Raw genomic sequence first — 12,279 nt, forward strand, 5'->3', positions numbered from 1 at the left:
TTTGCTTCCAGAACACAACGTGGTTGAGGCCGTCGCTCGCTGCCTGCTTTCTATAACGCATCGAGGTGACAGACAGGCTGACAGACAGCCCATAGCATGCAGGCAGAGCGCGCCACGGGATGGTTATATATTTTATAATACATTAGGCTACATAAACGCTGCTGCCGCCTATCGCAAGGCATTTTATTTACATCATGGTTTTACATTCACCATCGCTGATGAGCAGCGCTTTGTAGGTGAGGAGGGAGGCTTGTTCAGGAACTCCATATGGCTCTGCATCAATGTAATAAATATGCGCTGTGAGCCAACGTGAGCCATGATGTCATAAGTTTTGCGGATTCACCGTTTTGCCTGTTTACATGGAGAAGGGATAAAACAGCATTCTCAAAGATTTCCACTCTGGAAGGTGGTTTCACTTTGTTGCGTTTTCCCCTCCTGAAAACACCGTTCTCGTCTAAAGGGACACCAGCAAACGATACTTTATTTTGCCGTTTTCTATGAACACCATTCTCGTGTAAAGACCACCTTAGTCCGTAGCACTTGCCTTAGCACTTGCCCTGGCCTCGACGACCTTAAAGGTCTATGCAAAGGCTCAACTTACGTAACTTAGATAGCATTTTATGTAGACATTGCAATCTATAGTGTATAGTTTCATATATTCCACTATTAGGTTCTTAGCTTACGAATGATTCTTGATGATTGTTTTTATGCATTTGATGTATTACCATGTTTTGTTATTGCTTACTGTAAATCACTCTGGATTAAGAGTTTCTGCTAATAGCCTAAATTGTATTCAACTTTATTACAGGTTTAAACCACAGTAAATAAAATACTACATACCTATCTTGTACAATTTTACTACAGGTTGCATCCTTGCATCAAACAGTCCATGTCTCTGGTCCATCTCTGGCTGTTCCTCTGACAATGTTGAATGTCTTTTGGAGGCCATCTCTCTAGATACTGTAGACCTCTCCTTGAGGTGCTCTGTGGAAATCACCAATAGAAAGACCTTTCATTATACTACATATTCAAATCAAACATGACCATGTCTTGTTCAGTATAACGGAGCAGTCACTAGTTGTTCAAGTGCTAAAATAATTGTCCTCATCCTGATGTGAACATCAGGTGAAAATAAATTGTATATTGAATTTGTCAAATTGAAAAGTCAAATTTGTAAAAGGGAAAGAAAAGTCAAAAAGTAATATAAATAGCCAATCTACAAGCTGCTCAAAATGTGTGGCATCGTGATCTTGTAAAACATGGCATAATCTTGGACATAGTTTGAATGCTGATTAATTGTGATGAATACATTTTTAAACCAAGATGCATCTGATTAAGATGTGTAATCATTTGACAGCCCTACTCAAAATGAAAGAAGTATTTCTTTAAGCAGTATTTTATTGCCTATTTGAAAAATGTCAACAGTCATTGACCCACCAGCCTCTTCTGGTCTTTGATGTAGCTCCTCTTGTCCCTCTTTAATCTGTGGAGGTTGTGGTTCCTCCTGGACCAGACTGGAGCTCCTCTCCACTTCAGGTGGAACCTCCTCTTTACACACAGGAACGTGCAGAGAATCTATGAAGAATAAATACAAAGAGACTCTATCCATACAAGGTTTTAATCTTGTACCTCAATGCAGAGTAGTTGCTGGAAAAAGTATCAACAGATTACTCTTTGGCCACATTTTCCAAAATTGAACTTTGATGGTGCGCTGACTGCACTCTGTGCTGTAAATAGTGTGGCCGTTTGTTTACATTATAATGTTATAGCAATTTTCTCACCAGAATTGTAGTACATTGCACTAATGGAGTATTATTATACTGTACTTGCTCAGACTGAGTTAACACTACAGTCTATCAATAAATATGTGTAACGTGTAAATGTCTATCCCCAGTGACTGAGTGGCAGATTGAGCATACATCACAATGATCATGTTGCCAAAATTAAACCACATTCCTGTGCATGATTTACATTATATAATATGATCATTAGTATCAGTATCAGCTTATTTAAGTGTACATATAAAATGAAAAAGAAATCAAGTATTCAATCAATATTTCCATTCCATGAATTAATGTATTCATTAATAGATATAGTCTGTATATTCATACTAGGGCCAGTATGTCCCGTTATCATACCATCTTATGAGGCCTGTATGGCCATACTGGCATACTCACCATAGCCTGGTCAAGGTTTCCCCCTGGTGGACGTGTCATTTCCAACTATTGTCGGCACATGGAAACTAGGGGCTACTAATATATACTATTCTCTGCCTATCGGGACGTAACTCGGACGGCGCTGAGTCGGGTCTGGTGGCCTTCGCAACGCTCGGCACGGCATGTCGCTCGGCTAGCGCCTCGCTCTGCGGTGCCTCACGTAGCTCAAGGCCACCAGACACGGCGCGCCTCCGTCAGGACATCAGTGATAATGACATACTGAAACAGTGAGTATGCCAGTATGGCCATACTGGGCCCATAAGATGGTATGATAACGGCCATACTGGCCCCATTCAATGGTATGATACCAGTCAAATGGGGTGCACATAGGCTACTCATTGTTGATAAGATAGACCATACAGTACATGCATGATGTATTAATTTCACATATTACAGTTGAGCGCATGGCATGCACTCTCACTGCACTGCGATGCACACACACAGGAAGCTGGAGGGGGGGTTGTTGTCTGTGTGTTGCGCACGTCCGGCCGCGCACATGTCACCGACACCAGACACCGCTCTCTGTCTCTCTCACCATTGATTTAGTGCGGAGGAAGGCTGGAGTCGCTCAGTCAGTCACTCTCTCCCTTCAAACGTCCCCCCCAAAACGCCACTTGATTGTGACAACAGCGTATGAACAGCTCCTGTATAAAACTGAACCAGACTAAATTAATTTAAATTATGAATCAGAATGTTTTTTGGTTTGTTTTTTTAAAATGAAAGAACAAAATGAAAGAACATCTAGCAAGCAGTATTTTTTCATTGCATATTTGAAACAGCCAATCGGTTTATTAACATATTAATGATCCTGAGTATAGACACCTAGAATTGTGTGGTTGGTACACAAAATGCTTGCAGGTTGGTAGGTCTGACAGAGTGGTCAAGGCTGCAGGGAGGATCATTGGGACCAGTCTCCCAGAGATCTCCACAGTCTTCACCTCCCGCTGCGTACGCCGTGTCAATAACATCCTACAGGACCAGTTCCACCCAGCACACCATCTTATCCAACATCTGCCCTCTGGTAGGCGATACCGATCTATCCGGTCCAGAACCAGCAGACTGACCAACAGCCTCTACCCACAGGCTGTCAGGCTTCTGAATGAACAACCTGCCCCCCGCTTCCCCCATCCCTGACCCTCCTCTATAGTATTATAGTGTACTGTACTGGACTTGGACTATGCATTGAACTTTGGACTTTGCATTTCTGAACTCTATTATTATTACACTGCACTATTACGTTGCACTAGCACTGTTGCACTTTGGGTATTATTTATTACAGTGTGTTTATTTGTATGCCAGTGGTGAAGCTCTGAACTCAACTTTCATTGTTTCGTGCAAGCAATAACAATGAAGATCTATCTATATATCTATCTATCTATCTATCTATCTATCCATCTATCCATCTATCCATCTATCTATCTATCTATCAATCTACAGTATGTAAACATCAGGTGAAAATAAAAATTATATTGAAAAAAAGTCAAAAAGTAACACAAATACCCAATCTACAAGCTGCTCAACATGTGTGGTATCGTGATCTTGTAAAACATGGCATAATCTTGGACATAGTTTGAATGCTGATTAATCGTGATTAATACATTTTTAAACTGAGATTAATCTGGTTAAAATGTTTAATCATTTGACAGCCCTACTCAAAATGTATTTCAAAATGTAAAAGTATTTCTTTAAGCAGTATTTCTTTAAGCTGTATTTTTATTGCATCATTGACCCACCAGCCTCTTCTGGTCTTTGAAGTAGCTCCTCTTGTTCATCTTTAATCTGTGGAGGTTGTGGTTCCTCCTGGAACCGACTGGAGCTCCTCTCCTCTTCAGGTGAGACCTCCTCTTTACACACAAGAATGTGCAGAAAGTCTAGGAAAAAATACAAAGAGACTCTATAAAAGGTTTGAATCTTGTACCTCAGTGCTTTTCCTAAATTGAACTTTGATGGTGCCCTTACTGCGCTCTGTGCTGTATGGCCGTTTGTTTACATTGTAGTGTTCTCATAGAAGATGTGAGACGAGCTGAATGGTAGGTCAGTGAGTCTTCTTCAGCAGGTTAGTTAACACTTAGCATTTATTGAAGAATTAGGATCTAATTCACGCCAGCATTTTTTAAATTTGAGCTCTTATTTTGAAAAGCCGCCATTTCCGGTCCATGAGCAGTAGTCATAACCTTGGAATCTGCACGGAGCTGGGCAGGCCTTGTTTACAATCTGAATCCAGACCGGAGCTCTGGAGAGCTCTACATCGTCACATCTGTGCCGTCAAAGAAACGCTGTTTTGACCAAAATGCCATCTGGGACAAGGAATAGGAGATACAGGCGATTGAAATAAATGGATAGAATGGATTCTTATGGTGACGACGATCTAAGATGGGCGATCCAGTGCTGTGCTAACAACACAGCTAACCGGCTAACGTGAGTAGCATTTTGGCTCGAGCAATCGAACGCGCTATAAAAGCTCAATTGCCGAAGGCCGTCGGCAATGGCGTTAAGCGTCAGTATCAAAATTAGGCTTCAATTGACTTTAATCGTCGGCAATGGCGCGGAGGGTGTTAATAGTGAAGTAGAATTAACTACAAAGCTTCAGTGAACCCATTCATAGTTTTACTGCCGAACCGTCGTCCCATTCATAATACCATCAATGTAGTCACATTGTTAATGCTAAAATCGACAGGGTCATATCGGTTCATCTTTACACTCTCAGTACTACCCACTTTCACCAATAAAACAAATAAAGACAGAGTAATTTAAACTTACTGAGAGCCAGGTGGTCTTCAGGTTCCCGTTTGTCTTCAGGTTCCTGTTTAAGGTGGTCTTCAGGTTCCTGTTTAATAGAAACAGTCGTGGCTGGAGAACTGATCTTCACCTGCAGACAGGACTCCACACACTGGTCTGGAATAAAGGAATACAATACATCATTGAATAAGGAATTTGATGTGATATTAATAACTTTCATAAAAAGGCTGCCGCTGATCATGTGTCATGAATAAGAACTATAATGTATTTTTGATATAAAACTTTATAAACAGCTCATGTATAAAACTGAACCAGACTAAATTAATTTAAATTATGAATCAGAATGTTTTTGTTTTGTGTTTGTTTTTTTAAAATGAAAGAACAAAATGAAAGAACATCTAGCAAGCAGTATTTTTTCATTGCATATTTGAAACAGCCAATCAGTTTATTAACATATTAATGATCCTGAAATAGATAACACAAGTAGGTATAATATTGTTGCTGTGAGGTGGAAACCTCTTATGTCCAAAACTGTTACTTTTCAGAAAATTAAATGAAAAATAAAAATGAAAAGCTTGTAGATCGGCTATTTTGGTTACTTTTGGGTGACACTGTAGAATGATGATTAGGACATTAATTTACAAAAAAACATCAAAAGGTTAAATTATGTGAGAGAGAGAGCGAGTGCATTTTCTGGCACCGGCGGCAGCAGTCTGACACCCTACCCCAGACCCTAACCTCACAGGCAAGACACGGGTGATTTTTAACTGGCAACGCATATCGGGAGCCGCGACTGTTGTCGGCAGTTGCGGCGTCGGCCGCAAAACGAATCAACACTGCCACGGAACTCCCACCTTCCCGGGCAGGTGCCGCCCATCCCCCTGGCAGTGCTGCATCTGATCGCCGGTGCCAGAGAATGCACTCGCTCCTTCTGAATTATGGAGATACAAGGTTTCTCTGCCCGGCAGCAATGATAAAAAAGTAAACCCAGCTGATATAATAGAACAGTGAGAATCATGTAGATCTCAGGATTCACATGGAAACGGTGAGCACAGAACGGAGACCAGATGTCTCCCTTTGCATGGGACAGTCCCTCATTTACAAGACTTTTTAAGCGTCCCACGAAATGAGATCCTGTCCCACATTGTGACAATGTGACTGACAGGCATCAATGTTCAAATGCCTTAATATAGTTGGTCCTCTAATAGTTGGCATTCTGTTGTAAAGCTCTCTCAATGTCTCTTTTCCTGATAGATACATTTTTAAGCCGTTTTAAGCCTTTCAAATAACATTAGCAATATCTCCTAAGCTACAGTACCAAGTCGGCCATACCACTTATGATTTATTTAAAAAAAAAAAAGAGATGCCAGAGGGGTTTAATAACAAAATGATAGGCAATATTAGGCCCACGCACGAAAGCACGCACGCACGCACATGCACACGCGCACACACACACACACGTGTGTGTGTGTAACACACATACCTGCAATGTGTAGATCGATGCCCATATCAACATCAATGTCGAGCACTTTGTTTTGTTTCTCCAGCAGAGTTTCTAGTGTCTCCATCTCTGTCTGGAAGAGGTTGCACATGACCTGAGCAGCCAAACTGAGGCGCTCCAACACAAACACTCTGACATCAAGCTTCACACAACAAACATCAGCACCACCACTCTGCTGCTGTTTGTCCAAAACACACAATATGTCCTCTCCCACCGACGTCATGTGTTCATGTATCTTCAGCCATACAGACTCCATTTGACACGTTTTGATGTCCATTATGAGACGTTGTTTTTAGCACCACTCTGAAAAATTATTTCACACCACGATGAAAAACAACCATAGAGCTAAAGGCCTAACAACCTCCATGGAGGTCCTCCATGCTGCAGTGCTAACCTTATATACTAGTCTAAGGTGCTAACAGAAACAACAACACGAACTTACTTCCGTTTTCGGATCAACGTGTTCGAGCGCATGCGCAGCAATGGAACCTCCAGGCCGTTTGCTCAATGCAAAGACTCTGCCTTTCGCCCCCTGGTGGAGGAGGTGTGTAACTGGACGGACGGATTGAATACTTTATTAACAGTTTGTGAAAGAAAGGACAGAGGTACAGTTATACAATAATCTAAAATAATAATCTAAAACCATTATCTAAAAGGATATAACATGTTTCCAGGCAGACAGAGACAGACAGACAGACAGACAGACAGACAGACAGACAGACAGACAGACAGACAGACAGACAGACAGACAGACAGACAGACAGATCAGAAATAAATAAATACATACATAAATAAATAAAAACACAGATTTAATAATAATAATGAATAAACAGATAATAATGGAGGAGAGCTCTAAAGGTAAAGTAGGCTATATGGTCAGGAAAAACATAGGTTTCAGCACATTTTTTTGATAGTTTTAGTCATAGTATTTTGAATAAAATTCTATTTAGTTTTAGTCACATTTTAGTCATCTGAAATGTTTTAGTTTTAGTCTAGTTAAATATCATAAGATTTGAATCGACTTATACGTGCCATTGTGCTGAAAATAGCCGATCTACAAGCTCACAGCGTGGCCCGATGTGACGCGTTGTGGGCTTGTAGATTCTTTTTTCGGAGGGAGACGCCACACCCATGCATAAAATGACTTGTCTTATTACTTCTACTGGATCTCTTATGCAATAGTACCCCATAACATTTTTGTCTATAGTTTTTATTTGTTGTCAAAATAGTTAGTTTTTGTATTTAGTTTTTGTTAGTGAAAAAGGTAGTTGACAAACATTTTTAGTTGACAAAAGTTGTAGTCGACAACCCTAACACTAGGATGTCTGAAAAAAATTCACTACTACTATGACGGCTAACGGTCAGGATGACCGTGTTTTTCGTGCTATTTGATTGGCCATTCTCTCCCCCACTCCTAATGATCTTCACACCTCTCTCTGCACCCGTTGACGGCTTGCCATTGTCTTCTAAATGTTACATTCCAACTATAATTCAAGGCAGCAGTTTCAACTCGACAGGACAACTCAAGTTATTTTTGATGTTTTATTTCAGTTTACCAAACTATAATTATAGTGACGGTGTGAGCGCTATATTGAATACCATTACGCAGCAAACACTGTCCGACTTTGTATTGAGCCAATAAAATAGGCTACCACACGTTATTGTATAACAGCCAGAGCCAAGCACATTGCTCAGAGTCAGACGAAATACGACATTAGTTATATATTGTCATTTTTATATAGAGGGGGAAACATCGATGTAATTAATATATATTTGATTGATTGTGCCAAAAAAAGGAAAGAGCTGTGCGTGCGTGCGTGCAAATCAGAAAAGTTTACAGACAAAGGAGTTGGGAGTTTGGGAGCGGCTAGCCTTCTATATAATGCTGCGCACATATTAGCCTATATATATTTTAAAAATACCCAGCATAATTTTTGGGAAGGCTAAGCCTGGCCTAGCCTTACATACCCGCCGCCTATGATCGATGTCATTTATATATATTTGATTTATTGTGCCAGCAGAGAGGTCCGTAGCAGCAGCACGGTTTATATATACATCATAGGATAGATCAAGTCATGTGACGCATCACCGCCACAAATAGTGCTACAGCGTTATCTAATCAGTTCCACTGGTCGCGTGCAGAAAAGTTTACAGACAAAGAAGGACGGACAGAACTGTTCTTCTGACTGACAAAACATTTAGAAGTTCGGGACGTCTATCGGGTTGGACTGATTTCAAACACTGTCATTTTTATTTGGCATCGCGCTGATTCGCGCATCGGCGAGCATTCTCGCTCCAAGGAAAGGAAATGTCGGTCGGGTCAAACAGACCATGCTATAAACTTTATTATTCCAGGATAATTGATTCATTTTTATTATCACCACCTTACATAATTATGCTATAAAGATGGCGTGTATAGTCAACATGTATTTATATCTATTGAGCTATGCGTTTGGTTGAAACAATACGCCAGTCAGTCAACACACCATATTTCACCATATTTTTTTTTTCCGTTTCGAGAAATAAAGTCAGACATCGTTATTTCTGCAAACCGCATATAACAAAAATAACATCTAAAACAACAAACTTACATTCGTAATGTAAGTTTGCCTACATGTGGAAGTAGTTGGAATGCAAATGACAAATTAGCTTGAACAATGCCCGTCTCCAGCCGGGAGGGAGGTGTGAACTTCACTGCTTGCGGGGGAGAAAGGGTGAGTCTATAGAGCGGTCCCACGGACCGAAAAAGAGCATACATTTTAGTAGAATTATGTCTAAAATCATATTTCCAAAACGTTTCAGATGGGAAAAAAAAACAGAGATGGTTTGAATCTAACATTTAGAAAAAGTCATGCAAGGGGAACTTTCTCAGGACTTCATGGGCAAAGAAAATCCACTTCAAAATTTCAAAATCGGTCAGCCAGACCGCTCTGACGCGCTAGTGTTAATTAATACAGCTGCACCTGGAGAAAATATGGTAGAGGGCCATGCCAAACGGTGAGGATGCGAAGACCACAACCATTGGCCAAAGGGTGGCGCTATAGCACTCAATTGAAAATGTAAACTTTGACCACACATAGCTCATGAACCGTTTGACCGTCGGCAATGAACCATCGATACACATATGCGTCTCCTCATGCCGAACAAGTTTCGTGCTCTTACTTTTGACCTCTGACCTCTAGATCACCCGCCATTTTGAATTATATGAAAATCTTGCCTCAGGATGTGTTTTTGTAGGAAGGAACCATACCAGCATTTTATTTTTATTTTGCGGCATTAAACCTCTTTGCTTTTATGACATTTTATGAGGCAATTCATGTCAATGGAAGATGCTTCTAAACTTGTATCCTATTCCTAGTTTGATCACATCAAATACTCTTTCAACTTAACATAGCTAATGACCGTAAATAGCCGATCTACGAGCTCGACGTGTCGTGAGCTTGCAGACCTGCTATTTTCAATGCATGCTTTCACAGAAGACACGCTGCATGGCTTCTATGGAATCCAAATGACTGAAATCCGTCGTGGCGACTGAGAACTTTTTTTTCCACGTTTATGCGCCTGTCTCTGTCACATTATAGATAGATAGATAGAATACTTTATTGGCAGTTTAAGGAAATTACAGAAAATGACATCATTTAAAAAAACGCCAAATGGACGTAGACACAAAAAAGCCTTCGCTTGTTTCCATTGTGGTCCACTTTGTAACATGAAACTATACACAAACATACTGTACAAACAAAACAGCCATGAAACATATAATAAATAATCCTTATATATAAGGCTGGGAGCTATATACATAGGACAAGAGGTACCCTGAGAGAATAGTCCAGAGCCTGGGAGATGGGCTATCCAGGGTCGGAAGCTAACTATGACCAGTTAGCATTCCAGGAGGAAGCGGCCAACGTGCATCTGTCCAAGTGCAGGAAGATCCAGCATGAGCTGGAGCAGGCCGAGGAGCGCGCCAACATGGCTGAAGCCCAGGTCAACAGGATGAGAGCTAAAAGCCACCATGCCGCCGGCAAGGTATGTGCATCAAGCAATAGTCTACTAATGTCACAACATGTTGATTAGCATTGCTTAGATTTAACTAAAGACCACCGTTGAATGTGGTCTAAAAGTTACTCTTTTCACAGGGAAAAGAAGCCTCTGAATAGGTTCTTTAAACTTTAAACTTAAGTAGGTTCTATTAAACTCACCATACAATGTCATAAATATGATATATTGTTGTATTCAATAAAGGTAGCAAAATAAAAAGGTACGTTGTTGTTTCTTATATTCATTACTTGGTATTGTTGTCAGACACTTTATTGTCAGGCTTGTCAGAGTATTCTAGGTCCAACTCACATGTCCCATAGCAATTAGTGATGCACAATATTATCAGTAGCATATTGATATATCTGCCGATATTTAATTATAAAAGCATTATTGGTATTGAAACGATTTTCACCGATATTTTCCGTCGGTATTGACTGATATTTCAGCAATGAGCTCAATATAAATATAATATCTAATAATGTAATATATCGGTATCGGCCGATTTGACCCTGCTGCATATTATTGGATATCGGATCTCTGTAATTAGAGATGAGTGTGTGTGGGGACAGAGGAACGGGGAGGCGGGGTTCCCAGGCTTGCAGTATAGCCAGTACAACGCAAACACGCTATTCCTAAACTGCCTCCCGTAGCTCCCCCCGTTCCCCCACCCATTCCACACACACACACGTCACGGCCAGGAGGACACAGGGGTCGACAGCAGTGCTCGGTGTGGCTTTGCTCCGTGGTGGCATTGCGAGCTGAGCTCCCGACAGAAAAACAAACAAACTCCTGAAACAGAGCAGAGGAAGAACGACACCTCTTCACCAGAACGGTGGTTTTGGTGGCACCGCTAAATATGGACTATGAATGAACCTACAGTGCCCAGATCCTACAGTGAGATCCGTTACATATATATTACTGCAGGGCCATACAGAGAGCACTGAGGGGACAGGTGCTCAAAGCCCACGAAACGCCACATCTGTCGGTTTTTGGGGTGGTCATTTTGTGGGGATCCCTCGTGCCATTTCACACCAGAAATGTAGTGCATTGGATGTCTTATTCTAACCCATTCTAGGCGGGAACCCCTTTTGGTGTTTTAAGCATGACTAGCCCCTACCCGTTGTGAGATATTGCCTCTCCCTTGTGGCCGTGGGGGGTACTGCGCCCTGGGTGCGTTTTTAATTCACTAATAAATTCATTATTAATCTATAATTTGTTAAATTGAAAAAAGGGCTTCGTTAAGACCTCCATATTATTATGGTTAATGCCTGTGTGAAAAGTGGGAGTGATTGGTGCAGGCAGTGAGGAGCTACGGCGGTGTTTCTGACAGACAGACAGACAGACAGACAGACATTCATTCAGACATTGATTGAATTATAGTATGATGATGATGATGATGATAGTATGATGATGATGATGATGATGATGATAGTATGATGATGATGATGATGATGATGATGATGATGATATGATGATGATATGATGATGATGATGATATGATGATGATGATGATGATGTTATGCTTTAGCTGTTGAAAAATAGCAGATCTACAAGCTCATAGCGTGCCACTCGGTGGCGCGCTATGAGCTTGTAGGTCTGCTATTTTTGATACCACTGACATAGAAACATGGGTATTTCAGAAAACTGTCAGAATTTAGAATAGAATACATTTTAGGTTAGGTTAGGTTAGGTTAGGTTAGGTTGATCCTTCCTCATCCATCCTTCCTCTTCCATGTCTCCCTTTTTACTGATATGAGCACGGTGATGGACTATGAGCGGCGCCAC

At 40.9% G+C, this 12,279-nt stretch overlaps 1 protein-coding gene across 1 annotated transcript; it reads right to left on the reverse strand.

The window, feature by feature from the left end:
- Positions 1-832: 832 nt before the first annotated feature.
- LOC306919365 (uncharacterized protein) lies at positions 833-6,770 on the reverse strand (the record flags this gene model as incomplete). The annotated part of the gene is made up of 5 exons (XM_079532158.1): positions 6,439-6,770; positions 4,977-5,111; positions 3,950-4,087; positions 1,438-1,575; positions 833-984 (listed from the first exon to the last, which is right to left on the reverse strand). The coding sequence occupies exons 1-5, from the start codon at positions 6,731-6,733 to the stop codon at positions 833-835; spliced, it is 858 nt and encodes a 285-aa protein (XP_079388284.1). The 5' UTR covers positions 6,734-6,770.
- Between the last annotated feature and the right edge of the window lie 5,509 nt (positions 6,771-12,279).

The sequence above is a fragment of the Electrona antarctica genome (genome assembly GCF_951216825.1).
Source record: "Electrona antarctica genome assembly, contig: scaffold_25, whole genome shotgun sequence".
NCBI classification, from domain to species: domain Eukaryota; kingdom Metazoa; phylum Chordata; class Actinopteri; order Myctophiformes; family Myctophidae; genus Electrona; species Electrona antarctica.